Source organism: Nanorana parkeri, unplaced genomic scaffold, assembly GCF_000935625.1.
Source record: "Nanorana parkeri isolate BGI_ZX_2015 unplaced genomic scaffold, ASM93562v1 scaffold725, whole genome shotgun sequence".
In the NCBI taxonomy this organism is placed as follows: Eukaryota; Metazoa; Chordata; class Amphibia; order Anura; family Dicroglossidae; genus Nanorana; species Nanorana parkeri.
In genome coordinates, this window is record NW_017306993.1 from 688,518 (window position 1) to 716,274 (window position 27,757).

At 42.7% G+C, this 27,757-nt stretch overlaps 1 protein-coding gene across 2 annotated transcripts; it reads left to right on the forward strand.

Moving 5' to 3' along the window:
• Positions 1–526: 526 nt before the first annotated feature.
• On the forward strand, positions 527–27,757 carry CALY (calcyon neuron specific vesicular protein). Of its 2 annotated transcripts, none has more exons than XM_018564097.1 (5): positions 527–688; positions 22,544–22,698; positions 23,929–24,048; positions 24,773–24,886; positions 27,215–27,757. In XM_018564097.1, the coding sequence occupies exons 1-5, from the start codon at positions 589–591 to the stop codon at positions 27,407–27,409; spliced, it is 684 nt and encodes a 227-aa protein (XP_018419599.1). In that variant the 5' UTR covers positions 527–588; the 3' UTR covers positions 27,410–27,757. The 2 variants fall into 2 exon arrangements, with proteins under 2 accessions (XP_018419599.1, XP_018419600.1); XM_018564098.1 differs by having other exon boundaries at positions 610–681.

Sequence of the window (27,757 nt, forward strand, 5' to 3'; positions counted from 1 at the left end):
CCCTCGGGTGCCTTCAGCAGCTTAGTGAATAACTGCATGAAGACAGATTTCTTGAATAGGCCTGCTTAACAAATGCAGCATAAAGGCATTTAAAAAAAACATTGCAATTCAGACTAATGCTGCTAAAAGGCTTTGTGGAAATAAATGATTTTACACATGAATTGCATGTTTTCTGCAAAAAATAAATCGACTATAAATGGGTCCTAAACACAACATTGGCGTTCCATAACCTTTATAAATGCATTATGCAATTGGCCTCATGCAAACATTTTCTCACTTGACTATTCAGTGAATCCTTATAGCTTTATAAATTACAGCAAGGTGTACATTATACATTATTATTATTATTAGTGCTCTGTTTTTAAAACTGGTTATCTGCTGAAATGTAACGGATGAACTGTATACTTTTTAATGTACAGCATATGTTAGATTATACGTTATTTTGTTTCTGTTGATATTCTTGCAGGCTTTGCTGCCTTTGTCAGGCTTATAGAAACTGTTTTCTCTAAGCCCACCCTCTGGGAGACAGTCTGAGAAAACGTCACCTTGGCAACCGGTCTCCATCAGATTCCTTCGAATCAGAGACACATGCACGCACACACACACACACACACACGCATATATACATACATCCTGACAGGAGCACCTTATACTACACATCTGCTCCCTGACCAACCCCAGGTGAGAGGTAATTCCAGGGTCAGGGTGGTACACATTAACCTGTTATTGCTGTGATTAATTTGTAACATTTAACTATGTTGTGTAATGTGTTTTTTTTCTGCATGAAAGGAGTTTGCATATCATTTTTTATTGATTGTCTATTATGAACGCAACCTGCATTTTTGGTTTTGTCAGTTTTCCTCTCTGTATCCCCTTGTGCGCACAAGCCATAAAGGCACTTGCTAAACAATATGCATACAAATATCTTTCTGAGCTATGATCAGGGACAAAGCCGATGAGAATCATCTGTGCACATTCATGGCATCCTTGTGCGGTTAGTTGTGAGCCTCATTTTACTTTGCTGTTAAGATGGTGTAAAAATGAAGCTGAATCTCAATTTTCCATTTTTAGATCAGATCAGCCCTCTTGTAGACCAAAAGCAGAGTGTTATGCAACATGCCAAAATGAATGTTTGCATTTTCACACTTGACAGTCTACCGACATAATTAATAGGTGATTTATCGATGTACACTATTTTGAATATTTGGCATGATATTTCACTGCATTTGAGTATTAATCTACAACTGCAGTATTTAAAGAGGTGCATGTAATATGATGTCATCCTAAACCCTGCGTGGAACATCACATATCTATTATATTGGCTGATTCCATATTCCAGTGGAATGCAATTGCTTTTTGAATTTACCCTTGAATTGTCAGAGATATATAAAAGATATAATATCTGTCAACAAGCTGTTTGATTTTTTTTTTTTTTAAACAATTAACCACAATTGTCTGGTTATCAAAGCCATATTGACCTTATTTCATATTTAAACATTCTCAAATCTCTAGAAAGGCAGCAGCTCATGTGAGGCCCTAATTTGCGTTTTTATAAGGATTCTATATAGCAACAAATTCCAAACCTGTCTGAGGGATGTTAGAGCTGTCAGTGCTTTGTGATTCAGTTGCCAGGAACACAGGCCAATGTACAACACTGTATTGTATTGCTTAAAACCACAATACAGTCAACTCTGATCCTGTGGGAAAAATAAATTAGGAACTTATTGGCACTTTATAAGGCAGATTGAAATATCCTAATGCAGTTCAGCATTTAAGTCTGTGAAACAATGCAAGTGATTTTTTATGGAGCCATCATCAATGATCACCCTGCAATTAATCGCATGTAATCGCTACACAAAAGAAAGTAGTGTAGCAAATTGTAGCAATTAAACACTAAGGGCTTGTTCATACAATGTTTGTTGAGCTGTGTTTTTCTACAAAATACTGCGCATGTATGGTGTAAACTGGGAAACTATGTACTATGTGCCCTGTTCACACCATACATGTGCAGAAAAATGCAGCTAAACAGACATGGTGTGAACAAGCTCTAGTTGCAGAATTACTGCAACTACATGGAGCCCAGGAGCATAGGAAATTCCTATTCTCCTCGGTTCCATCTAGTGGCAGTAATGTTGTGCAAATTGCATTTGCCTAGCTATACACTGGGTGGATGTTTTATATATCAGGCCCTAAGAGTGGCACAATGCTCCAAAGTTGTGTACTCAATCTCTACTACATGCAACTGCATTAGTAGCAATTGCTGGTGATTAGTTACAGGGAATCATGGACTATTTTACAGTCATGTGAAGAAGTTAATGCTTGCCATGCAAATAGTTGGATTAGATTTTTATTCAAACTATGCCTGTAGATAAAGGTGCTATACCTAAACAAACGGAACATAAAATTGACATTTGTGTAGTTATTCTCATAATCTAAATTAACGAAAAATCATAATTGTCCAATGGAAAAAGAAATTACACCCATTACCACTCTCATGCATCCATGAATTTAGAACCAGGTGATCCAGAATAGGTGCTGATCATTAGAACCTTCTTAGGCTGGGCACACACCTTACAACCATCGCAAGACTTTAGTCTTGCGATGGTTGTAAGGTACTTAAAAAACGTACGATCTGCCTATGTTGCATAGGCGATCGTACTTGCGATGATCGCAAGCCACGCCCCCTGAGGGGCGGGCTTCCGATGACCGCAATGCCGAACGGGCAGTGTGTGCTTGCGCACACCGGCCCGTACGGCTGTTATCGTACGGACATGCCACAAACCCGCCGAACATCGTACGATGCTCGGCGGGTTTTCGAACATGTCCGTAAGTTTAAAGTCGTGCGACCTTACGGTAGTAGAGGTCGCACGGCTTCCACACACCTTGCGATAATCGTACGATCACGGGATTTCCCGCGATTATCGTACGATAATCGTAAGGTGTGTGGGGACCCTTAGGGATTAAGAAACTGTCTTGCTTTAACCTCACATATCTAGAGTCTGGTGTTCTCTTTTCTATTAACGTGTGGTGTCATCATGGCAAGATAAAGGACCCTCAAAAAGTTAGTGGATGCCTATGAGTCTGGCAATGGATTTAAAAAGATAATCAAATCATTCCCTGGTAAGAAATTTAATCCGCAAGTGGCATAGATTTCAAATGACTGCTAAGAGTAGTGAGATGCAGCAACAGAAGAGAGAGTAGTGCTGAGGAGGAAAATGAAAGGCTTAATTTGCCTCTCTGCATTAAATGCTTCTCCTACTTCAGGCAATGCTGATGTGGTAACTGAAGAGAAAATGGTGGGATTGGTCACCGAGTTCACTGGGAGCTGGCTGGGGTGACCGGTCAGCTCTACAGGAAGCTGGCTGCTGTGTAAGCGACAAGGTCACATTGCACATACCATTATAGACTGCAGGTGCATGCTACACAAAAAAAATACAAGGATTTATGTAGAAGGAAGTGAGTGCTGCATTATCTTAGATTTTGGTCTGCAGCTGGATTACAGCTATAAGTTTACCTTAGCCTTCCTAAATATCAGTTTTATGCCTTTTTACCAATTGAATTGTTCATGCTACACTACTATAAAAGTACAACTGAACTCAAAAAGTGAAGATCTGCTATCATATATGGAACATCTATGATGTTAAGGAGGGTTCTGAACTCTGTAAAAATAGCAAAGAACTAGTCATAATGTTATATTGGGTAGTCTAACTGTAGAATACCTAACCATTGCACACCTTCACACTCCAGATCAGGATTGCCCAAGACTTCAGGAATCGCATACGTCTTCTGGACACTGGGGGAGCTCAAACCCCAGGACCACCCAGTGACCTCCACAATCCCAAATCACATGAGGCCGCACTAGTTGGCATGAGGATTGCATCCCACACCTTTGCCCTCAGGAACAAAGGCAGTTACAGAGCCAGACTAAATTACGCAGAGTCCACATCCACATAGGTGCCAATACCACTCTACCACACACACAGGATCTCTTCCATTGGCAACATTTTCAAGAATAGGAATGTCCAAACCAGCAGCAGGTTATATATTTAGGCCCGGTTCCCACCTGGGCGTTTTTCCACGCTTTCGTACTCGCGGAAAAACGCTCAAACAGGGAAATACCATTATTTTCAATGTGCATGGTTCCCATCTTGGCGTTTTTCCGCGAGTACGAACGCGCGGGAAACCGCCCTACGCCCAAAGAAGTACATGTACTTCTTTGGGGCGTTTTGGTCGGGCGTTTCCATTGGGAAACAGCCAACTAGCCCTCGGAAACGCGCGTTTGTCGCACAGTTTTTTGCGCATATTCAATCCGCCTAGGTGTGAGCCCAGCCTAAGGCGCCCTGTGCGAGAAAGCTTTACAGCGTCCCTCAGTGGCCACACCCTTTAGTGGCCACCCCCCCATAACCACACCCATTTCCCCCAATATCCGCACCATTTAAAGACTCCTATTTTGTTAAGCCGCAAAGAAACATATTAAAAAGTATGATAAAAATAAAACTTTTATTCAAAGGAATTAAACTTGTAGGCACAATATAATTATTCTTATCAAATAAAACTACAGAAGGTAAACAATAAATGTCAAACTACAATAGAGTCTATAAAAATAAAGTGTCAGGGTGTCATGCAGACCACTTTTTTCAAGTAAGTGCATCTAGAAAAGTAAAAATAAAAAACAGAACACAAACCCTGGACTACATGTAAATTAATGAATTAATATATGTCCGAATATACAAGAAATTTATTCAGCCACATAATAATAATTTGTTTGAGAATGTGCGGCGGCCATGTTGGCCACCGGCGTATTCTGTGAATGCATATTATTATTTATTGTGTACTGTTAGGGAGGTGGGGGCTTTGGGGAAATAGTAGGGGTCCAAACAGACCCCTGACATTTCCCTTTTAAAATAGAAAAGAAATTGAGGACAACAAATCCTCAATTTCTTTTTCAGCAGCCTCAGCACTCAATGAATGGGAAGCACTCAGTACAGAGGCTTCCCATTCAAATATTTACTATCAATAGTTTCTGAATGGGGAGGAGCCTCTGTGCTGAGTGCTTCTCCTCATTGAGGAAATCTTTAATGAACAGGCTGTGACAGGCTAGTATCCTTGCTTTCTATACCTTTGGGACAGTAGAGCCCAACATGAGCAATGAGCCTCCGAGGAAATACAGTATGTTGGTTGGAGAAAAAAATGTAATCAATGCACCTTTTTGGTTGCACAAGATAGAATCATCCGGCCACCATTAAATATAAAGCTAGGCCTGATGAAACACTTGTAAAGGCTTTAAATAAAGATGGTTTGTGCAATGAATACATATCGCATAAATTACCTGGACTTACCATGGAAAAACTGAAGGCATGAATTTTTGATGGTCCACAAATCAGACAGCTCATAGAATGAATTAACCACTTGAAGACCAGGAGTTAAACCCCCTTCCTGGCCAGGCCATTTTTCAGTATTCAGCGCTGCAGTACATTTATTCAGTCATGCAAAACTGTACTGAAATGAATTTTATACCATTTTTTGGGGGACAGATAGAGCTTTCTTTTGGTGGTATTTAGTCAGCACTGGTTTTTTTATGTTTTACTATATAACAAAAAAAGTATTTTGTTAAAAAAAAAAACCTGTTTCCCTATGAAATGTTATGAAACATTTATTATCCCCCCAATTGTTTGGTAAAATATAATAGACGGGGTCATGCCAGGTAAATAGACACCAAACATGTCAAGCTTTAAAATTGCGTGCGCCCTCGAAATCGCAGAAAACGATCACACCCAAATTTGGCCATAGGCGACGCTTTAAAAGCTTTTACCGCTCATCATTTTAATGTTATCAGTAATTAATGGCCGTAGAATTATTGCTCTCATTCCAACATTCGTGGCAATATGTAACATGTGCGGCACAATAGGCGGAATAGTCGTTTACGCACGTTGGTGCACCTGACGCATGTTTGCGTATGTATGTGGGGGGGGGGGGGGGGGGGGGTTTTAAAAAATTTTTTTTTTTAGGGGACTTTAAAAAATGTTTTGTGTTATTTGACATTTGTTTTATTTGTGACTATTTTTTTAGCTTCTCTATTTTTTTATGCTTTAATTTTTTTCAAACTTCTTTTTTTTTTTTTTACACTTAACTTTATTGCTATCACATAGGGAACTAAGAAATCCCCTATGTGATAGCCAATTCACACGACAGGTCCTCAGGGGTCTCTAAAACTGGCAGCAGCGGCAATGAGGTACGGGAGGGCGCACACGCGCAGCTGCTGCAAGCGATCGAGAGTCTCTGGAGACGCCCGATCGCTTGAATGTAAACAGCCATCGCTGGCTGTTTACATTGCTAACAGTTCCCCACTCGTGTGCGCGCCCAGCGCCGCCCATGAGCGGGGGGAGGGGAAGGACGTTTTAAGACACCCTTCCGCTCCTACAAGACTCCCGTCCAGCCGTTCACAAACGGCCACGGGCAGGAGGTGGTTAATTAAATTGAATCTTGTGTCTGTTCTTCTTTGTTCCTGTTGTGAAAAACTTCTTGGCAACAAAAAGGCAGACGACTACACTTAGTAGAGGGGATGCTCTTCCATTTCAACAGGCTTGGCTGTAAAATGAGTGTTAAAATCCATTCACACAGTCCCTTAGATCGCTTTCCAGAGAACCTTGGTGACTTAAGCGAAGAGCAAAGTAAAATACTTCACCAACACATAAAAACAATGGAAGGCAGATACCAAGGAAGGTGCGATGCACACATAATGGCAGGTTACTGTTGGAACCTTATGTGGGATCGTCCTGGCAGATCCCTCTCGGAAGTCTTACAAAAGGAGCTTCTTCTGTGTCAAATTATTGAAATGTTTGTAACATAAACTTGTGCTTTTGGTTTAAAAAAAGTAGATTTAGGGTATTACACTTTTCTTTTAATGTTTAATTTGTTTATTTCATGCTACAAGGAGATTAAAAAAAACACTACATTAAAATATACTGACCTTTGAGGGACTACCAGAAAGGAATATGGCATTTATGCTGTGTCGCAAAAACTACAGCTGATAGTGAAAAATATGTTCAATTTTTTGGAATCAGCGGGTCAAATATACCCAGGAACAGGTCTAACATTCGAGGCACCAAAATGCGTGTTGACCAGTGTTATCTAAAGCACTGCTGCTTTTGACTACTAGTCTTAGGGGTTTTGGAATAAGATTTGGTGATGTCACTACTGTGCTGCTCACTGTCTTCCTTGCTAAAGAAGAAGCTGTACCTGAAGACCTGCAGTTCAAGAATCTCCCTACTTCTGCTTCATTCATTTTGTGGATCTGCGTTTCCATGACCTCTTTTACTGCTTCTTGATTATTTACCTACCAGTCATCGGGGGAGCATCTCTTACATGAGGAAGCAAAGCTCTGCTCTTCTACCACACTGATGAAGCCCCAAACAGTTCTGGCATGTATACTGCAGTTCACCATGGTTCCCATTTATTTATTTTTTTAATTATTTCGGTTTATTGGATTTTTCAGGTGATATACATAAAACACAATACAATAACAGGGGGTAGATTATCAGTGCAATCGATACATAACAGTATTTAGTGAGTCAATGCCCCGCGTGGGAAAGACAATGACGCGGGTAGGGGGGAAGGAATGGGGGGGGAGACTAGACAGGATGGGGTGAGGAGGGGTGTTTGTGAACTTGCTCTAGGGTTCCATAGATGCTATATACGCTAAGGCTTAAGCGTTATCCGGTTGTGCGCAATCTCACAGTGTATGTTCAGACTGGGTGTTATCCTGTGCGTTTAGCTATGGAACCACAAAAGAAACAGATAAACAATACAGATAAACAATACAGATAAACCTAGGACCCCCAAACGTGTTATCCTCTCAGGAGTAGGTACATATCAACTTTTACCAGGGCGAGTCTTGCACCTTCGTTGTCCATCTCAGATCATTTCTCTATGTCAAGCAAGTGGGAGCGGTAAGTAGCAGAGTCCTGGAAGGCCAACCAGCTCTCGTGGCGTTCTTAGAGGTTTTGGGAGGGAACTTATAAAGTGGGACAGCTGGCGGTGTTTCCAGGAATCCAGTGGTACCTTGCCCCACTTGGATCTCAGAGTTATCAGAGGTGTTAAAGAGGTGCCTGTCAACACTTCACCCAATTTAAGCGTGGTAGAGTCTGACCAAAGGCATAAGGCTAGAGTTGTGTGGCCAACGGAACCTGCGGTGTAGGTGATCCCAAGAACGCAACGTTGAGGAAGTGAGGGGTAACATAGTAGAGGCAAAGGTCCTCCATTCAGGGGGCAACCATATCACCTCCCCCAGAGGGGCCCCACAAGCCGCAGTCTCCAAGGACACCCAACTCTTACCCACGCCCCCATAAACCCAGTCTACCACTCTTACCATCTGGGCCGCTACGTGGTTGACCCGGAAGTCTGGGAGGGCCAGCCCCCCATTCCGCCTGGTCCTTACCAGTATCTTGCCCGCGATCCTGGGGGCGCGGTTCTGCCAGATGTAGGTAGACGTTATTCTGGCGAGGGTCCTGAAGTACGAACCTGGTAATTCTATGGGGAGCATTTGGAACAGGAACAGGACTTTAGTGAGAATCATCATCTTTACAGCGTTTATCCTCCCCACCCAGGGCAGCGTACGTAAGGAGAAGGAGGTCAGATCTGCTTTTACTAAGTTCAGTAAAGGTATAAAGTTGCCACGGTAGAGGTCTGAGAGTTTACGTGTCAAGTGAATGCTCAAGTATCGTATGGAATGGGGGCGCCATTGGAAGGAAAAATGGGGGAGGAGGGCCCGAATGTCCTCCTCCGGCACGGTTAGGTTAAGGATTTCAGATTTACTCATATTAATTTTGAAGTTCGAGAGAGAGCCATATTGGTCTAATGAAGCTAATATTTGTGGGAGAGATATGCCTGGATTACGGATATAGAACAGGACATCGTCCGCGTACGCTGCTAATTTGAATTCGCCCGCTTGGGTTGGGATACCCTGGATGTCGGGGCTCTAACGAGATGGCGAACAATAAGGGGGATAGGGGACACCCCTGACGGGTTCCGTTGTGGAGGGTGAATGATGGGGATAGGGAGCCGTTGATGCGAATTCGTGCCGTAGGATTGGCGTAGAGTGCCGATATCCACTCCAGCATCCGGACCCCCAGACCAAGGTGGGACAGGGTGGCGAGGAGAAAGTCCCACGCCACCCTGTCAAATGCCTTCTCTGCATTGGTGGAAAGGAGCAGAGTGGGACATTTCTGACGCTTAGCCATGTACATCAGGCTAATGGATTTAAGAGCGTTATCCCGGGCTTCTCTACCCGGGATAAAGCCCACCTGGTCTGGGTGTATCCATGATGGAAGGAGAGGATAAAGCCTATTTGCCAATATCTTAGCGGGCTTTTACCCAGTGGAGTGCTTTTGATGACCGACTTAAATTCTAGTTCTGAGATGTCTGCGTCAAGCTGCAAAAGAGAAGAATCAGGCACCCTGGGTAGGGAGGCTCGCTGAAGGTACAGATTGATTCTCTCCAATCTAGACTCATTGGTTACAGGGTCATCTAAATCGTTTACTTGGTAGAGGTCCAGGTAATAATTGCGGAAAACCTCCGCAATGGCCGTGGTGGTATGTGCCATGGATCCCTTGTTCGTCTTAATCTTAGAGATGTATGTGACTGATTTTTTCGTTCTCAATGCCCGTGCTAAAAATCTACCCGGTTTACCTCCCAGTTCGTAATATTTACGTGAGACTATATTAAAGGCTTTCGTGGTGTTCTGTTCCAGTAGGAGTCGTAATTCACCACGTTTGGACAATAGTTCTTGGAGGGTCGGTTCACATTTATTATCATCTTGTTGCTCCCAACACCTTGGATGTTTCAGTCCCGGCACCTGCACTGCACAGATATTGTACCCATTTAGTTAAGGTACACACATATTTATATCTGTTTTGCTGTGGTAGTGATACTCAGCAACTGAGATCATTTTTACAATACCAATGTGAATAATGCATATGGTGTACTCCTAGAAGTGAACCTTTCTGTACATACTGTACATCTTTCAGATTTGGTCAGCTTTGTTCAGTACAATAAAGCCTGGCATTGGAAGTCAATTACTTTTTAGAATTTTTGTATTCAAGACATGATTGATTTCCTAAGCTGGGTTGTATCACACTCTAGAAATCAGAACAGCTTTCTGAGTGGTCATAGCCTCAGATCTGCTTTGCAGTGGTTTTAAAATAGCCAATTAGCAGGGGTTATATGCAGGAAGAACCCGGATGACTAGCTGTTGCATAGTGGGGCGTGCTAATAAGCAGGTTTCCAGTTTCTACATTTAAAGAGGGCTTTCAATATTTATTCTCTTCTAAGAATACATACTGAAGCATCATTTTGATTATGGTGGACCTAGTTAAGGACTGCATGACATGACATGTTTTTTTTTTTTTTTTTATCTACCTGCTTGACTGTGGACAGATGGAGACACAAGGCTTTGGAAATAATTGTGTAATGCTTATGAGCTTTAATACATCTTTTCTAAGCTACTCTGAAATCTCATTTTGAGTGTGCTGCATTTCACTATAGCACTAGTGAGGTGAATAAGATCATGTGTTTTCTGTTTTGTTTTTTTACATCAAGTCAGGAATAACTCATATCTGAATTGAGTCCACTGATTGGCTGAATTACTTGATTTGTGTACCTTTCCAAAGACGTTGTTGTCCTTGAGTCTCTCATACTTTTTTCCATCACTTGCACTGATTATTTAAATGATCTGTTTGAAAAAAATATGGCAGGGTAAAATTTTGCACACGATGTTTGTTAAATAACATTGTATTTAATATAACTTGTAAATTAGGTTGTAAATTACTAAAACTCTTTAGAAGTATGTTTTGTTGACTGGTGCCCCTATATTGTTACACATTTTTTTAATATATGATCAAAGTGACCACTTTAAAGCCAATTTCGACCTTTGTAAGGATCTAAACAATAAACTGGCAACACTGCGAAGCATAAACAACATGGAAAAGAGTCTGGTTCTGACTCATCAGGTTCTGGTGAAGGGCGTTATAGAGGAGGAGGGGGGTATAAAGGTGGAGGATCCCAAGGTGAGTAGCTGGGTACCGTTAGCAGGTGGGGTAGAGGGAAGAGTGCAAGAGAGGCTAGTCCTGAATTGATACACCCCATTAAATTTGCCAGGTTGCAGAATATTAGTACAGGGGTGGCATTACTGGTGAAGGATGCTTCCTCTATACGGAGAACTGGGCTGACTTCTCAGTCGGTTACTGGCTCTACAGCAGAGATGAGCTGCATCTAAATGGGGAAGGCAGCACTTTTGGGGAGAAAATAGTTAAAAGTAGTGATGTCACAATACTGGACATTTTCAGGAGTAATTGTACTCCTGAGAATGCCCCGATACTAAAGGCCTATACCGGCCCTTTAAATTTAAAAAATGGATCAGCTCCCAAAGTCCTGCGCTTGGGGACCTCAGCAGCCTGCTGGGGACCTGGCGGTAGTTGTCCATGGCAGTGCCTGTCCGGCCACATATCTCCTTCTCCTCCTTCCCGGCGCCGGCACAGCCAAGGACAGCCCCACACTGAACTCCGGAGATGACAGAAGACCAGCGCCCAATTTTTTCAGCCTGATGCCCGATCGTTCAGCTCGGTGCCCATCCGCAGATCCCCACATGCATTCTGGGGACATCTGTACACAGCCTGGTGAGACGCAAACGCAGCCCTGGTGAGATCTCTGTGCAGCCTGGTGAGGCGCAAACGCAGCCGTGGTGACATCTGTATGCAGCCTAGTGAGACGCAAACGCAATCCTGGTGAAATCTTTGTGCAGCCTAGTGAGACGAAAAAGTAGACCTGGTGAGATCTGTGCGCAGCCTGGTGAGATCTGTGCGCAGCCTGGTGAGATCTGTGCGCAGCCTGGTGAGATCTGTACACAGCCTGGTGAGACGCAAAAGCAGCCCTAGCCTGGTGAGATCTGTGCGCAGCCTGGTGAGATCTGTACACAGCCTGGTGAGACGCAAAAGCAGCCCTGGTGACATCTTTTAAAATGGATCGGCTGCCAAAGTCCTGCGCTTGTGGGGACCTCAGCAGCTTGCTGGGGATCTGGCGGTAGCTGTCCTTGGTAGTGCCTGTCCGGCCACATATCTCCTTCTCCTCCTTCCCTGCGCAGGCACAGCCAAGGACAAACACACTGAACAAACAGACCCGAAGATGGCAAAAGACCAGTGCCCAATTTTTTAGCCTGATGCCCGATCGTTCAGCTTGGTGCCCGTCCGCAGATCCCCACATGCATCCTGGGGACATCTGTACGCCTGGTGAGACACAAACGCAGCCCTGGTTCGATCTCTGCGCAACCTGGTGAGACGCAAACGCAGCACTGGTGGAATCTGTATGCAGCCTTGTGAGACGCAAATGCAGCGCTGGTGACATGTGTATGCAGCCTGGTGAGACACAAACACAGCCCTGGTGACATCTGTATGCAACCTAGTTAGACGCAAATGCAGCCCTGGTGAGATCTGTGCGCAGCCTAGTGAGACGCAAATGCAGCCCTGGTGAGATCTGTGCAGATGCTCTTTAATTAGGCAAATTAGGTGGTCGCCTTAGGCCTCGCGCTCCCGAGGGCCTCGCGGCTGCCTAATTTGCCCAGGGTCTAACAAGGCTGGTTAGACCCCACAGAGCCCTGGTGAGACCCCACAGAGCCCTGCTACCCTGGTGAGACCCCCTCAGAGCCCTGGTGATTCCCCAGACAGCCTTGGTGAGACCACACAAAGCCATTGTGAGACCCCAAGCAACCCTGGTGAGACCCTATGGAGCCCTGGTGCTTGTGAGACCCCACATCGCCCTGGTGAGACCAGGGCTCTGTGGGGTCTCGCCAGGGGACTGTGGGGTCTAACAAGGCTGGTTAGACCCCACAGAGCCCTGGTCTCACCAGGGCGATGTGGGGTCTCACAAGCACCAGGGCTCCATAGGGTCTCACCAGGGTTGCTTGGGGTCTCACAATGGCTTTGTGTGGTCTCACCAAGGCTGTCTGGGGAATCACCAGGGCTCTGAGGGGGTCTCACCAGGGTAGCAGGGCTCTGTGGGGTCTCGCCAGGGGACTGTGGGGTCTAACAAGGCTGGTTAGACCCCACAGAGCCCTGGTCTCACCAGGGCGATGTGGGGTCTCACAAGCACCAGGGCTCCATAGGGTCTCACCAGGGTTGCTTGGGGTCTCACAATGGCTTTGTGTGGTCTCACCAAGGCTGTCTGGGGAATCACCAGGGCTCTGAGGGGGTCTCACCAGGGTAGCAGGGCTCTGTGGGGTCTCGCCAGGGGACTGTGGGGTCTAACAAGGCTGGTTAGACCCCACAGAGCCCTGGTACCAGGGCTCTGTGGGGTCTCGCCAGGGGACTGTGGGGTCTAACAAGGCTGGTTAGACCCCACAGAGCCCTGGTACCAGGGCTCTGTGGGGTCTCGCCAGGGGACTGTGGGGTCTAACAAGGCTGGTTAGACCCCACAGAGCCCTGGTGAGACCCTACAGAGACCTGGGTTATTCAGGGCTCTGTGGGGTCTCACTAGGGCTCTTTGGGGGTCTTACTGGGGCTCTATGGGGTCTCACCAGCCTGGTTAAACCCCCCAGAACCCTAGTGAGAACCCACAGGCCTGAGCGGGGCCTCATGTTTAGGTTTTGCCTAAGGCCTCGCAAACTCTAGAGCCGCCTCTGGATCTGTGCGCAGCCTGGTGAGACGCAAATGCAGCCCTGGTGACATCTGTGCGCAGCCTGGTGAGATCTGTATGCAGCCTGGTGAGATGCAAACACAGCCCTGGTGACATCTGTGCGCAGCCTGGTGAGATGCAAATGCAGCCCTGGTGAGATCTGTACGCAGCCTGGTGAGATGCAAACGCAGCCCTGGTGAAGTTTCTGCCCTAAAATCATTAGTATGTATTGTTTAACCGCCTCCTGGCCGGCCATTGTAGAAAACCGGCCAGCTGGGAGCTCTCTAGATCTGAGCGGGCGTTTTTAAGTCATGCCCACTCGCGCGCGAGCTGGAGAGTGTCGAAATTTAAAAAACGGGCAGCGATGCCTGTTATCATACAAGCGATCCGCCGGTTATAGAGCTGGCTGAACGCTTGTATAAGCTGCCGGTCCGTGCCCACCCCTCCTTCCACGGCCTCTCCTCCCGCTGTCACACTGGTCCTGGGCTCCGCTGTGAAGGGGGGGTATGCATGTATGTGAAAAACAATCTAACTGTGCACATACGAGATGACCTCACAACAGAGAGTTGCGATGATGTCAAGTCTTTGTGGCTAGAACTAGATAAGACTGAAGCTAGTTGTAAACTAATTGTGGGTGTTTGTTATAAACCCCTGAACATAGGGGAAGAGGAGGAGGCTCACCTACATTCCCAAATAGAAATAGCTGGGAAGCAGGGAAATGTTGTTATAATGGGTGACTTCAATTATCCGGACATTCATTTTTCACATGTAACCTCTCATTCTATAAAAGCTGTCCGTTTCCTAAACCTGTTGCTGGACATTTTCATGGATCAGATGGTTGATGTCCCAACCAGGAAGAATGCTATACTAGATTTATTAATTTCCAGTAATGCGGACCTATTTGAAAACATAGCAATTAGGGATACATTGGGTAATCGTGATCACAGGGTGATTAGTTTTAATGTTGGGTACAGAAAAGAGAAGTGTGTTGGTTTGACAAGAATGCTAAATTTCAAAAAAGAAAACTTTGATAAGTTGAGTCACTGTATGACACTAAGGGGTCTATTCACAAAGCTGCCGAAGGATCTGGCCGTAGCTTCGGCCGATCCTTCGGCTAGCTTCAGACAACTTATTTCTGACAATGAACAATGACGAGAAGTGGGATTGTTTTAAGAATACATTGCATAATGCTATTACCAAGTGCATACCGTTGGGTAACTAAAGTAAAAGATCAAGAGCTAAGCCTGCATGGCTAAATAAAATGGTAGGACAACACATCAAAGAAAAGAAGCTGGCATTTAAAAAATATAAGATGGAGGGGACAGCATTGACATTCCAGAGCTACAAGGAATGCAATAAGACATGTAAAGGTGTAATCCTGGCAGGTAAAATTGATTACGAAAAGCATATGGCCACAGTCTGTAAGAAACCCCAAAAATTCTTCCAATATATAAACAGTAAAAAGGTTAAAACAAATATCAGGCAGGCCCAATAAGAGACGAGAACAGGAGATTAATCACAAACGACGGGGAGAAGGTTGAAGTATTAAATTAATTTTTCTCCTCAGTATACACTCAGAATGTGAGTAGCTTAGTGCGTAAGATACCACAGTGGTTAACAGTAGCCGGGGGTTCAACAAAGACTTGAAAAACTTAATGCAAATATATTGTTAGGACCAAATAACCTGCCCGCCAGGGTTCTTAAAGAGCTCAGCCATGTTAAAGCGAGACCATTAATCCTCATTTTCAAGGACTCCATACTGAATAAAAGGGTACCAAGTGATTGGCATAAAGTTACGGTAGAACCAATATTCAAAAAAGGTTCAAGAGGCCAACCAGGGATTTTATTATTGATGTTAGACCAGTCAGTCTAATATCAATAGTATGCAAACTGTTGGAGGGAATGATAAAGGACTATTCAGTGGATTTTGTTCGTGACAAAGGAATAATAAGTTATAATAAGCATAGATTTATGAAGGACCGTTCTTGTCAGACCAACCTACTAACATTCTACAAAGAGGTGAGTAAAGATCTGGATAGAGGAAAGACAGTGGATGTGGTGTACCTGGATTCTGCCAAAGCTTTTGACACGGTAGCACATAAATGCTTAATACACAAGCTTAATTCTATGGGCATAGATGAAATGGTGTGGACATGGATATAGAATTGGCTACAGGAACATGTCCAGAGAGTATTGATAAATGGCTCTTTTTCAAAGTGGTCTAAGGTCAAGAGAGGCGTACCCCAGGGTTCTGTGCTAGGCCCAATACTGGTTAACCTGTTTATTAATGATATTGGGGAAAGGGTAATAGCCATGTTTCTGTGTTTGCAGATGATACTAAAATTAGGAGGGTAATATACACAAGCTTAGACATTATAACATTACAAGAGGACCTGGATAAAATAGGGGCGTGGACAACTATAAAAGTGAAAAGTGTAAAGTAATGCATTTTGGGGTTAAAAACAGACAAGCGGAATACACATTAATGGGTACTCCACTAGGGAAGTCAGAATTGGAGAAAGATTTGAGGGTCGTAGTAGACCACAGATTGAATAACCGCACGCAATGCAAGGCTGCGACAAACAAAGCAAGCAAGCAGGATGCAATAAAAAGGGAATGTACTGTAAAGACAAAGCAATTGTTTTGCCACTTTATAGATCACTGGTTCAGCCCCATCTTGAGTATGCGATTCAATTTTGGTTACCAATCCACATAAAGGATGTGCTGCCCAAATGGGGCATAGAATATGTTATAGAAGTTAATATAGATAGAAGTTTTGCATAGAGTGTTTTCCCTATACATTTTCCCATGGCCATTCTATATTTGGTTATATGTTGCCATCTAGTGGCCAATCTCCTCTTCATCAAGAAGCCATAGACCAGCTACCAAAGACTCTAGGTTTGCTTTCTGAGACCAACCTCAGACACCATAAGACTGTCTCAAACAATGTTGTTGTTAAGAAAGCCTTTCAACCTGGCGATCAGGCCACAGGGTTTAAAGACTTAAATCTGGGTATGGACATGCCACCTGTACAGAGAAGTCTGGGCCTACGGTGGAACTTATCAAAAGACACCTTCGGCTTTCAAGTCAGCTCTGTAGACAAGCCATTTGCCAAACGTGGTGTTCTGTCAGTGTTGAGCGGCCTATACGATCCACTGGGATTTGTGGTTTCCCATCACCATACAACGTAAATCCTTACAGAGACAGCAATCTCTACATACTTTACATGAAATTCAAATGTCAAGCTGCTACACTTCAGCTTCCCTTGCTGCAAGTCAGAGAAAGGAGCTTCACATCTTCTCAGATGCATCTACTGAGACCATAGCAGCTGTTGCCTACCTTAAGGTGAGAGACTCTTCTAATCAAACCCACATAGGGTTTCTGTTTGGCAAAGCTAAGTTAGCTTCCAAGCCTGAACAATGCTATTATGTTCAATCAGAAATCAATGCTGCAGATCATGCCACCAGGCCAGTGTCTGCCACTGTCTTTGCAAATTCTTCTTGGTCAACAGGTCCTGAATTCCTGCTGGATCATCCAGAAGAAGCTACAGCCGATGTCGTCTGTCCTTTAGATCCCAACAAAGATCCAGAGATTCGTCCTGAAGTTAAAACCCTTGTCACCAGAACTGAACAAAGACTTGTTTTGGGCTGTCATTTCACCAAGTGGACAAGGCCTGACCGAATTACTGCAAGGTTAGTCCATACTACACACTGCCAACACACTAAGCCTACAGATGCCTACTGTCAGGACTGGCACATATGTCAAAACCCTCTTTCTGCAAAAGACATTGCTGAAAGCCAGCTGATTCTACTACACAGTGCAGAACAGAACATCTCTAGCACAGAGATAAAATGTGTCCGTAACAAACAGGGCATTCTTAAAAACAATCCAACTGCTAAGCTGAATCCATTCATCAGCAGTGATGTGTCTACAGATTCAGAATTACAGCCATCCTTAACCCAGCTACTCTTCTCACCCAGAAGATTGGAACTGTGCCTGTTTCACATGGATACTTTGCAGCTGGAGTTACATGAGCCCCATGTTCTTCAGGTACTTACGTGCACCATGCACATCCAGGGATGGACTTATCCAAAGTGCCTTTAACCAACTAAGGAGACTATCTTGTGCATCACTAAGGAACTTTACAAGTTTCCTCTCATAGAGTGATTTACTGCACTTGAAAAACTGTTCCAGTGATCAAGTCTGCTATGTTGATGGTCATCATAGACTTTATTTTATATTTGAACTTGTGCATATATGTTCTCTCTTATTTTCAGGTCCAGAGGACAAGTTACAAGTTCACGTTATGGACTTTAATACTGTTTATTTGTATTTGCATAACTACCGTTGTATGGTGTATATAGTGGCATTACCATGCCAGACGGGGAGTGTGCTGCCCCAATGGGGCATAGAATATGTTATAGAAGTTAATATAGATAGAAGTTTTGCATAGAGTGTTTTCCCTATACATTTTCCCATGGCCATTCTATATTTGGTTATATGTTGCCATCTAGTGGCCTTTTGTGGTAGTGTATGTATTTTTCAATGCCTTCCCTGATATCCCTGAGGTCGATGACTCAGTTCCTCTTTACGTAAGCCCCACCCTTCTTCTTGTTAGTGAGTACTTCCTGTGTCATGGCCACAGCTAACAGGCCACATGTAACAAGGACACATGTATTCTGCATAGTACGCTAGGAAAGGCATCATCTTTTGACCGCACAATACTATAACCATTCAACTGCTGTTCCTGTCATCTGCTGTAACCTTGATGTTCAGAATAAAGCACCCTTTTGAATGAATCGGTATTGGTGAGTTCAGCTATCTGACAAGGATTGTCCGCAGTGAGTATATCTGCTTATACAGGCCAGGCTTAGAGGTCTCAACAAGGGATAAATCGCTATCACAACAATCGGAGTCAGAATAAAGGATATCCTTGAGGTAGGGAGAGTCCAAAGAAGGGCAACAAAACTAAGTAAGTGGCTGGAGGATCAAAGCTATAAGACAAGGTTGCTAAATTTCAATTTGTTTGAAGTGAGAAGATTAAAACTAAGACCACACAGGGACTCATATACACACATGCATGCACAACACACACACAGACACACAAAGGTTGAACTTGAGGGACCTGTGTCTTCATTCAACCTCAACCATGCATTAAAGGTTATTTTCTACATTAATGTATCCTAAGTGAATTGCAATGTACAATAAACGTATGGACAAAGTGTGGAAACCAACACGGCACCTGTCTACAAGATGATATAAATTGTGTCAAAGGTGCTAATGAGTTGCTCATGCAGAGATATGGTAGAATGTTAGAATGTGATCTATGGATTGTAATTTGCATCATGTTTTGACTAATAAACCTGTCATATACAGGTGAAACTCGAATAATTAGAATATCGTGCAAAAGTAATTGCAGTAATTGCTGCAAAAGGGGCCCAAACCAAGTACTGAGTACATATGCATGCTTGTACTTTTCAGAGGTCCGATATTGTTCTATGTACAATCCTTGTTTTATTGATTGCATGTAATAATCTACTTTTTTGAGGTTGTGGATTTGGGGTTCTTGGGGTTTTCATGAGCTGTAAGCCATAATCATCACAATTATGATAAATCACGGCTTGAATTATCTTGCTTTGCATGTAATGAGTCTATCTCATATATTAGTTTCACCTTTTAAGTTGCATTAGTGAAATAAATGAACTTTGCACGATATTCTAATTATTCGAGTTTCACCTGTAGTTATGAATTTCAGTTTTGGCTTTAGATTTACATTAGGCCAACCTAAACCACATAGGTGCATACTTTCTTCTTTTAAATTCTTTTAAATTCTTCTCCAGAGCTTCTCTGAAGCCACAAAACGCAAGAATACGCAATATCCATAAAGAGACTTTGAACTTCAAGTTGGAGCTTGGGCATTTAAGAATACAATGTATACAGTATGCATGCAGATAGCTTGTTGGGTTAATTATATATGCCTTAAGTGACACTAAACTCAGGAGTTACATCTTAACCCTTTCGCTGCCAAGCCCTCCGGAACATTTTTCAAATCAGCTGGCCAAGCCATTTTTGAATTTTCTGCAATTTTTTCCTATTGATTTGATTTTCAACTGCTGCGTTGCTAGCGTTTGTAAAAGACCCCCCAAACCATATATTTTCTGAAAGCGCAGGCCCGGTAGAATAAAAAGATGGTGATACTAAATTTGTAGGCCCTGCGATAATTGCGCAAATGTTTCTCAAATTAATATTAAACCGATAAAAATACACAATTCAATTGTTAAAACACACCAAAATCAGTATCCGTGCACAAAAAAAATTATTTTCTGACTAAATCTAAAAGATAAAACTGTATTGAGTTAATAAATAACAAATATTAGCAAATTTGTAATTGCGCCTTTTTGCGAAAAGGTAAAAAAATGAAGGTATGCAAAACTGTAAATAATCGACTTATGTAAAAAATTGTTTTGGTGTTTGTGTTGTGATAAAATGATACAGGTGTATATTTAATTGCAACACAAGGTATCACAACGCATGGCAATGAGTCACACAGCTTTGCCATGCGCTGCCACAGTTAATTTAATGTTTTTTAAAAAGAAAATAAATAAAAAAGATCATGCACTGCGATGCGTTCTAACAACGCACTGCAGCGCATGTGCATGGTGTGCACCACAATATGTGTGTGTTATGTGGGGGGAGGGAGTACTTGGGGGTTTTTTTTTAGTAGTTTTTTTCACTTGAGCCCGTACAGCTCCCAAAGTTGGTAGATCGGCTCAGTCAAGCCGAAGGCATATGCTTCGGCTCGACTGAGCAGCCAGCCAGAAGCACTTTTGTAGCTCCGTATGCCGTACGTCCTTGACAGCGAAAGGGTTAAATGTAGCTTATTTGTTTATCACTCTGCTGTAGATCTTCGAATCATCTCTGAATTGGTGCTGACACTGTCCTTCCTTCTGGATGGGGGCTACTATTGCCCCCATGGTCCCTGTGTGTGTTGTAAAGTAGCCACGGCTCCAAGCTCACTCCCATGATGGACTACAATCTCATATTTAGTTTACTAATTTGTATCACGGGAGCAAGCTTGGAGTGGTGGCTACCTTACAACACACATATGCACCACGGGGAACAAAAGAAGCCACTCTCCAGAAGGAACCATGAATTCAGAAATTATTTGAGGATCTACAGCTGAGTGATACACAAATAGGATACATTTTTGCATAATAAATGAAGCATGCTCTTTAATTTAGCAAATCAGTGAACAAGAGATACATCAAATGCAATTGTTACTTCACAGACCCATCTAATGGCACATAAACTTTGTACAGGTTCAGATAGTTAATTTTCCTGGAGAGACCCATGTCCACACTTATAAACACTTCCTTAGGCATCCTCTTTACAGCAGGGGTATCAGTCCTGTTTCCCTTTACTCTCCACAGGGAGCAATCCAGGCATACTACTTAGCAATGAGTGAACGCACATCTTCTCTGTCCGCTTGCTCACAATAGGGAGACCTCCTCTGTTCACCCACTGCCCCCCAAACACCTAGGCTCCATCTGCCTTTCCTTGTATACCCTTGCAGCAACTCTAGTGAGTGTCACGGAGAGGTTACTAGGCAACCTTAAGATGTCACTCCAACTTAAAGGGCTTCTATCTAGCCAGCCCAGATCGCATACCGAGGCGATAATCTTGTATTGCCCGAGGGCCCCATGTGCTGCCTCAGTAAAGCTCTCAGCCCTGATGCAAGCGGTTGACCAGCTCTTGGGAGGAGTAATGCAAATATCAACATGCCTTGATGGGTGGATGTCGTTCTGGAGGAGTTGGCATTTCTTTGCAAGTACTCTGGACACTAACACATAGTCAACCCTTGCAGTTTGGGGGTAACCCCAGTACAAGGGGAATTTTGTTTCCCCCAAAGATAGACTTAAATTCCACAGCAGAAATCTTTTCAGGATAACAGGGACCGAATGTTATAGCATAGTATGTGTTGATGTCAGCAGGTCTCTGACCACCGGAGCATGGAGGGAAGAGGATGTGGGCACTGTGCTTTGGAGTCTGCGAGAACAGGGATCAGGTAAGTAAATGTCAATTTACAAACAGTTATGCTTGCAGTGAGGGGGTAGCCTCACTGCAAGGAGAGTATTGTTTGTTTCCCCCTGGTGATAGGCTTTAGCTTTGTAAATGGTATTCAAAGTCCGCTCAACTATTGTCCTTTTAAAGTTGGAATGTGTGCTAGGATTACTGGATGTTTTCCAGAGCATCACACCAACACACCATGTTGCTGATTGTCACTAACACATTTCAATGAATAACTTGTATAGACCCTGCAATACATCCCCTTTTTAATACAGGACAAGACCCTGCTAGCTTTGTTTACAGCAGCCTACCCTTTAAGCCCTAGTAAAAGACCCACTCCACGGTCAATGGTGTTAAAAATTTTGTGTGAGTTTACACAAGTAGCGGCATAAAAGGGTGTACAGCCATCCAGCCATTCTCTACTAAGGGGGGCTGTTCACCACAGCTATGTTATCCTGAGCAAGTAAAATTCCCCGCAATTAACATTTTTACTGTGACTACTCATAACTAGGCAGATTTTCCCTTATAGTCTGTTCTGGTGAGCACTGTCACTGGGACAGGAAGTGCTAACAACCTCTCACTGGGCACACAACAATTTAGTCTTTCTCTCCTGATTGTCATTCCTATTGCCACCGGGGGAGAAGGAAAATTACCCAATGGGAACATAGACAGCAATGAAGATCTGACAGAGATTTTAACAAAAGAATAAGGCTTGGTTAGCGTTCCTCTATATCTGATGCTGGGTCCACATATTTAGATAATTGTATCTTATAATTATGGTAACTAAACACGTTTTTATTGTTATGATTTTTAGGTTTTCTTCACGGTTTAGCTGTTCCGGAGACCATGGTGCAGCTGGGGGCTAACCTGGCAGAGAAAGGTGACAATGAACAAGGTCTGGATGAGGACAAGGTACCATTGATAACACCTCTTGACGTTGACCAATTGGAACAACCATTTCCTGAAAAGGTGAGATATGAACTACATCATTGGCCAACTCAGCGCAGTTTCCTGTGATCGTTAACTAGTATCCAGAATATCATATGTATTGGTTACTAGATTCTTCTAATGCATCTGTTTAAAATAACCTCAATAAATTTGTACGACATGAGTGATATGAATTTTACAAGATTTTCCTGAATTCTGAATCTTTTGACTTTTCATGAATCAGTAGCCCTAAAAATACATTGGAAAATGTTCTACATAGTTTGTTTAAAACTGAACTCCCAAGGCAGTAAGACTCTGGTAAGTTTGATCACACACTGGTTTGTTAAAACTTGAAGTTACATCACTTTACAAAAGGAGAGCAGGTATAAAGTGCAAGCATATACCAGATCTGTATCGGCTTTCCTTGCCCTCTGCTACAGCCAAATGTTAGGTTTTTCTGAACAGCAAAGCTCTGGCACTTCATATAATTGACAGAAATTGTCTGCCTCCTCCTGCCTCCCACACATTTCTAATGCCCACCAATGCAGCCTGTAATGATAATGGGCCACTAGAAATGTGAGGAATGTAAGCGGGCAGGAGAGAGTTGACAAGCTCTGATATTACCTTGTCAACTTGGAATTGTTGTTGGTTTTATCCATTCAGATCGGTCCAGCATTCAGACATTGCAGTAAGCAGTGTAAGGTGCCTACACTTTATACCTGTTAGCAGCTTTCTTTTTATAAAGGACAGAGTCAATTCAACACAAGCCTAACAGGGAGATCTCCCCACCTGAAACCGCTTTTCTGTTGTAGTAACAACTACACCTGCACAATTGTCTTATATGAATATTGTTGTTACTCAGTTCTCCAAGGAATTCCCCCAGCCATGAAGGCTAAGGAAAGAGAGCAGGGGAAGAATTGTGATCTTATGTATATTAGGGTTTTTTTCTGGGTGGACTACCATAGCTGGTAGGTTAATTGCCACCTATCTAAATTGTCCCTTGTATGTGTGCATGTATGTACGCATGTGAGATGGGGACCTTAGATTGTAAGTTCCTTAAAGACAGAGACCAATGTGGATGTACAGTATGTAAAATGCTGTGTAAAGTGTATATATATACAAATGCCTGTAAGAAATAAATGCATAAATTATAAGCCACCAGGATATGTCTTGCATTTGTAAGCTAGAAAATATATTTTTACCTCTATAAAAAGAAAAATACCAAGTTATATGCAATCTGTTTTTTACATGTGTTTTTTTTTTCTTCACTAGTTGATTGTAAAGACTCGGACAGAATATCAGCTGCAGCAGAAAAAAAAGAGGAAGATCCATGTGCCAGGGATAAAACGACTGAACATAAACCTGTATGATGAGGTCTCTGAAAAGGTCAAGGTATAAACCTATTATAAAATTCTGACAGTAAATAACATTTTAGATGTTATTATTGTGAAAATGTTTTCTTCTTGTTGATATATCTTTAATTTATGAGAATTTAATTTACCATTTCTTTAGACCAAAGCCTTGTAAACTTGTCACAAGCTAGGAAAATTCAAAATAAGCATATGATTAAAAAATAAATATGTAAACTTTGCTTTCACTGTAAATCACATATCAAAATGTCCAGTAGTTCCAGATATATAGCCACCTGAAGTTATTTGTAAATCCAGAGTTTTTCTATAAATGTTGAGCATATAATTTGATGATGAACCTCACTAGATAGGCTTGGTGAGGTGTGGCCACACTCAAAAATCACTTAAGAAACCGTCTGCCTATGCATTTTTATCATATACTTACTGTGAATTGCCCATATTTCTGATTTTTAAATTACAAGTAATCCATGAGCTGACAAAGGATCAGCCTCATTTCTCCCTGATTGCTTCACATTCCTGCTTTTCGGTTCAGTTGACCGCAAATTTTTCATTTAAACATTTTGTAATATACATGGCCTTCTTTCAAGATAACTTGTGTACGCTGATTTCGATTTATAAGAAATTCCTCTGTGGACCCTTCATTGTCTCTGTTCTGCAGAAAGGACTGATAAACATTTCATCCAAATGCCATTATTTTATGTTGTTGTTCTGAAATATATCTCATTGTGTTTCCTTGAATCCTCAAGCTGACTGGTCTGATCCTGATCACAATGGTTTTTCTGGCTTGTCTTCTGATGCTGGTGATGTACAAGGCTCTGTGGTATGAGCAGCTCACTTGTCCTGAAGGTTTCATTTTCAAGGTACTGTGACAACATAGCCCTTAAAAATTGCAAAATATTCAATACTTTCCATCAAAAGATTAATTAATATCAGCAAGGCTCTGATGTTAAATCTTACTAGTGACGCCCATATCTTAACAACATCCTCCTTTTCAGTAAGCCTACTAAAACTATTGAACTTTCTCTACCTATAATTGTGTGTCCTTAATTTCTTCAGTTATAACTAATCCCCTTTTTCATCATTTGCTGTTTCTTTTTTGCCCTAACTATGTTCTAAAAATTTGATTCTGAACAAATTGAACCAGGCCACTTGAAACCACAAGTCACTCTTGAGGGCCCTGCTACCTTTGTAAAGCAAGATTTAGGGGCCAATTTAAAATGGAGTGGATACTGCTATCCGTTGGACACCATATTATTATTAAACACTATGGTCTGCATTTCACATCCTATTTATTAAATGCAGTAAAACAGCAAAACTTTTTCCAGGCACACTCACCAGCCAGCATGCAAAAAAAACCTGTCTAACCACCAGGGGCGTAACTAGAAATCCCAGGGCCCCATAGCAAAATTTTGTGAGGGCCCCCCAACGAAACCCCCCGCCCCCATTTTAATAGAAATGCACTGATCAGCACGTTTGTTAGCGTTTTTAATTGCGTTTCAGCGCTGAGACATGACTAAAAACAGCCAAAAATGCTTCCGCCGTGGTGTGAATGGCACCTGAATGATGCCTAACACTTTATTTTAATACTGCCACACCAATGAGTGGCTGAGGAAAGGGGGATTATAAAAAAAATGAAGGAACGCTAAACTGTAAATAAGCGATTTATGTTATAAATGGTTTTTGCGCTGTGTTGGTGTTTGTGTCGTGATAAAATGATACTGGTGTATATTTAATTACAACACAAGGTATCACAACGCACGGCAATGCGTCACAAAGCTTTGCCATGCGCTGCCACAGTTAAATTAATGTTTCTTTGCAAAAGAAAAAAATCATGCACTGCGATGCGTTCTAACAACGCACTGCAGTGCATCTGCCTGGCTTACACCACAATATGGTGCACGTGTATGTTATGTGTGTGTGCGGGAGGGGGGGTTTGTGCTTTTTTTTAAATGTATTTACACATTTTTAATTTATTTTTTAATTATTATTATTTTACTGTTGGGGGTCTTCTGGGAAATATTAGGGATCTAAACAGACCCTTGACATTTCCCTTTTGAAATAGAAAAAGACATTGAGGACACAGAGTCCTCAATGTCTTTTTCTGCAGCCTCAGCACTCAGTGAATGGGAAGCACTCAGTACAGAGGCTTTCCATTCATTCACAAACTGCTGATAGTAAGATATTTGATATCCCCATTGAGAAGTTCATGAATGAACAGGGGGGGTTATATAAACAATCCAACATGCATGGCGTGGTCCGTCCTATAAATCTGCTGTTTACCTGTTCGGAGTATTCTTGCCTTAATTTAATAGCAATATATTTACAACACATACATTGTTATTGTAATTTTTCTTTCAATTATGAATCTGTGCAGTACGTTTCGATTGAGATCTGTGGTGCTCCTCCCCAATTGCCTCTGGCCAATGGGCGGATGACACGCATATTGCTTGTGGTTGCCTAGCAACAAATAACCGAGTCTGTCTCCTGAAGCGCAAGATGGCGGTGCGTTCCATCCGATTTATAGGACGGACCACGCCATGCACATTCCCAGTGACTATTTTGACTCCTCTTTGGCTGCTAGCACGATACCTGTACCGCAGGGCGCATGCGCCAGTGGACTGTCCCTCTGCTCTCACTGAACGACGGTGTCCTGTCGCTATGGCAACCCGGCATCTGCATTCGCAAAGTTTTGGTAACCACTGCACATGTTGGATTGTTTATATAACAATCTAATTCTAAACTATGGGAGTCTCCATCTTGGAGCACATGGGGCAAAAGATTAAATTGGGTGCAGGTTTGTCAGGAGGAAGCCCAACCTCCCTTAAAGGCACAGGTACGCACAAGGGACCCTGCACATCACAACGGCAGCTGAGACCCCCCATGCCATAAGCCCTTATAGTGCTAAATCTACAGTGGTGTTTCCGCACCTGGGTGTTCTGCCTGGTAGAGGTACTTAGATAACATGACTGGGTGCAGAGAATAACAAATCATTTGAATGGTAAAACAGTTTACCAGTTTAAACAGTTTGGGTTTTAGGCCAAGAGAATAGGTAAGATAGGTAACAGCTAGTAATAAGTATGCTTTATCTCTGCTGAAAATATGCATATATTGATTATTCTGATCTGTTAATTGCTTCTTCTTATTTGTGTTAAATCTATTATTTTATGACTGAGCATTTTCTTCTACAGCACAAGCATTGCTCTCCTACAGATCTGGAAATGTATTATTCCCAGCAAGAAGCAGGACCACATGGCACCCTTTACACAGCAATCACACAGGCCAAGAAGACTCTTCCAGAATTGCCTTCTCCCTGGTTGCCAGTCATCAATGCCCTAAAGGAGGCAGAGAAAGCCAAAAGAGAGTTGGGGGCAGCACAGCAATGAGTTTAATATAGCTAAGGGAAGGGGAAAATCTGTGAAATCAAGGAAAAGTTAAGGGAGATGGTTGGTTTTGGGAAGAGCAAGAAGTTTTCCCTATCACCATGCACTACTTTGCCTGAAACATCTTCATGTAAAAAAAAAAACTAGTCCCAGTTAGCAAGGTGTGTTGAAGATGCAATAAAGTTAAGGCACTTAATGTTTTGCAGAATCTTCTGTGGGGCAGGGTTTCCATAAAAATACCACTCATTGTAACAGAGAGGGAGCTCAAGAGAACTGGACAAAAAATAAAAAAGTGAAACACACAAATAATTTTACAATGATTAGAGATACCATGGACAAGTCATAAAAAAA

What these genes read in the sequence shown, in the direction of transcription:
- CALY (XM_018564097.1), top strand. Translation starts at nt 589, where the DNA reads ATGCACGCACACACACACACACACACACGCATATATACATACATCCTG. An exon ending in AGGTCTCTGAAAAGGTCAAG is followed by an intron (nt 24,049 to 24,772) that starts GTATAAACCTAT and finishes TGAATCCTCAAG; the next exon opens with CTGACTGGTCTGATCCTGAT. An exon ending in CTGAAGGTTTCATTTTCAAG is followed by an intron (nt 24,887 to 27,214) that starts GTACTGTGACAA and finishes TTTCTTCTACAG; the next exon opens with CACAAGCATTGCTCTCCTAC.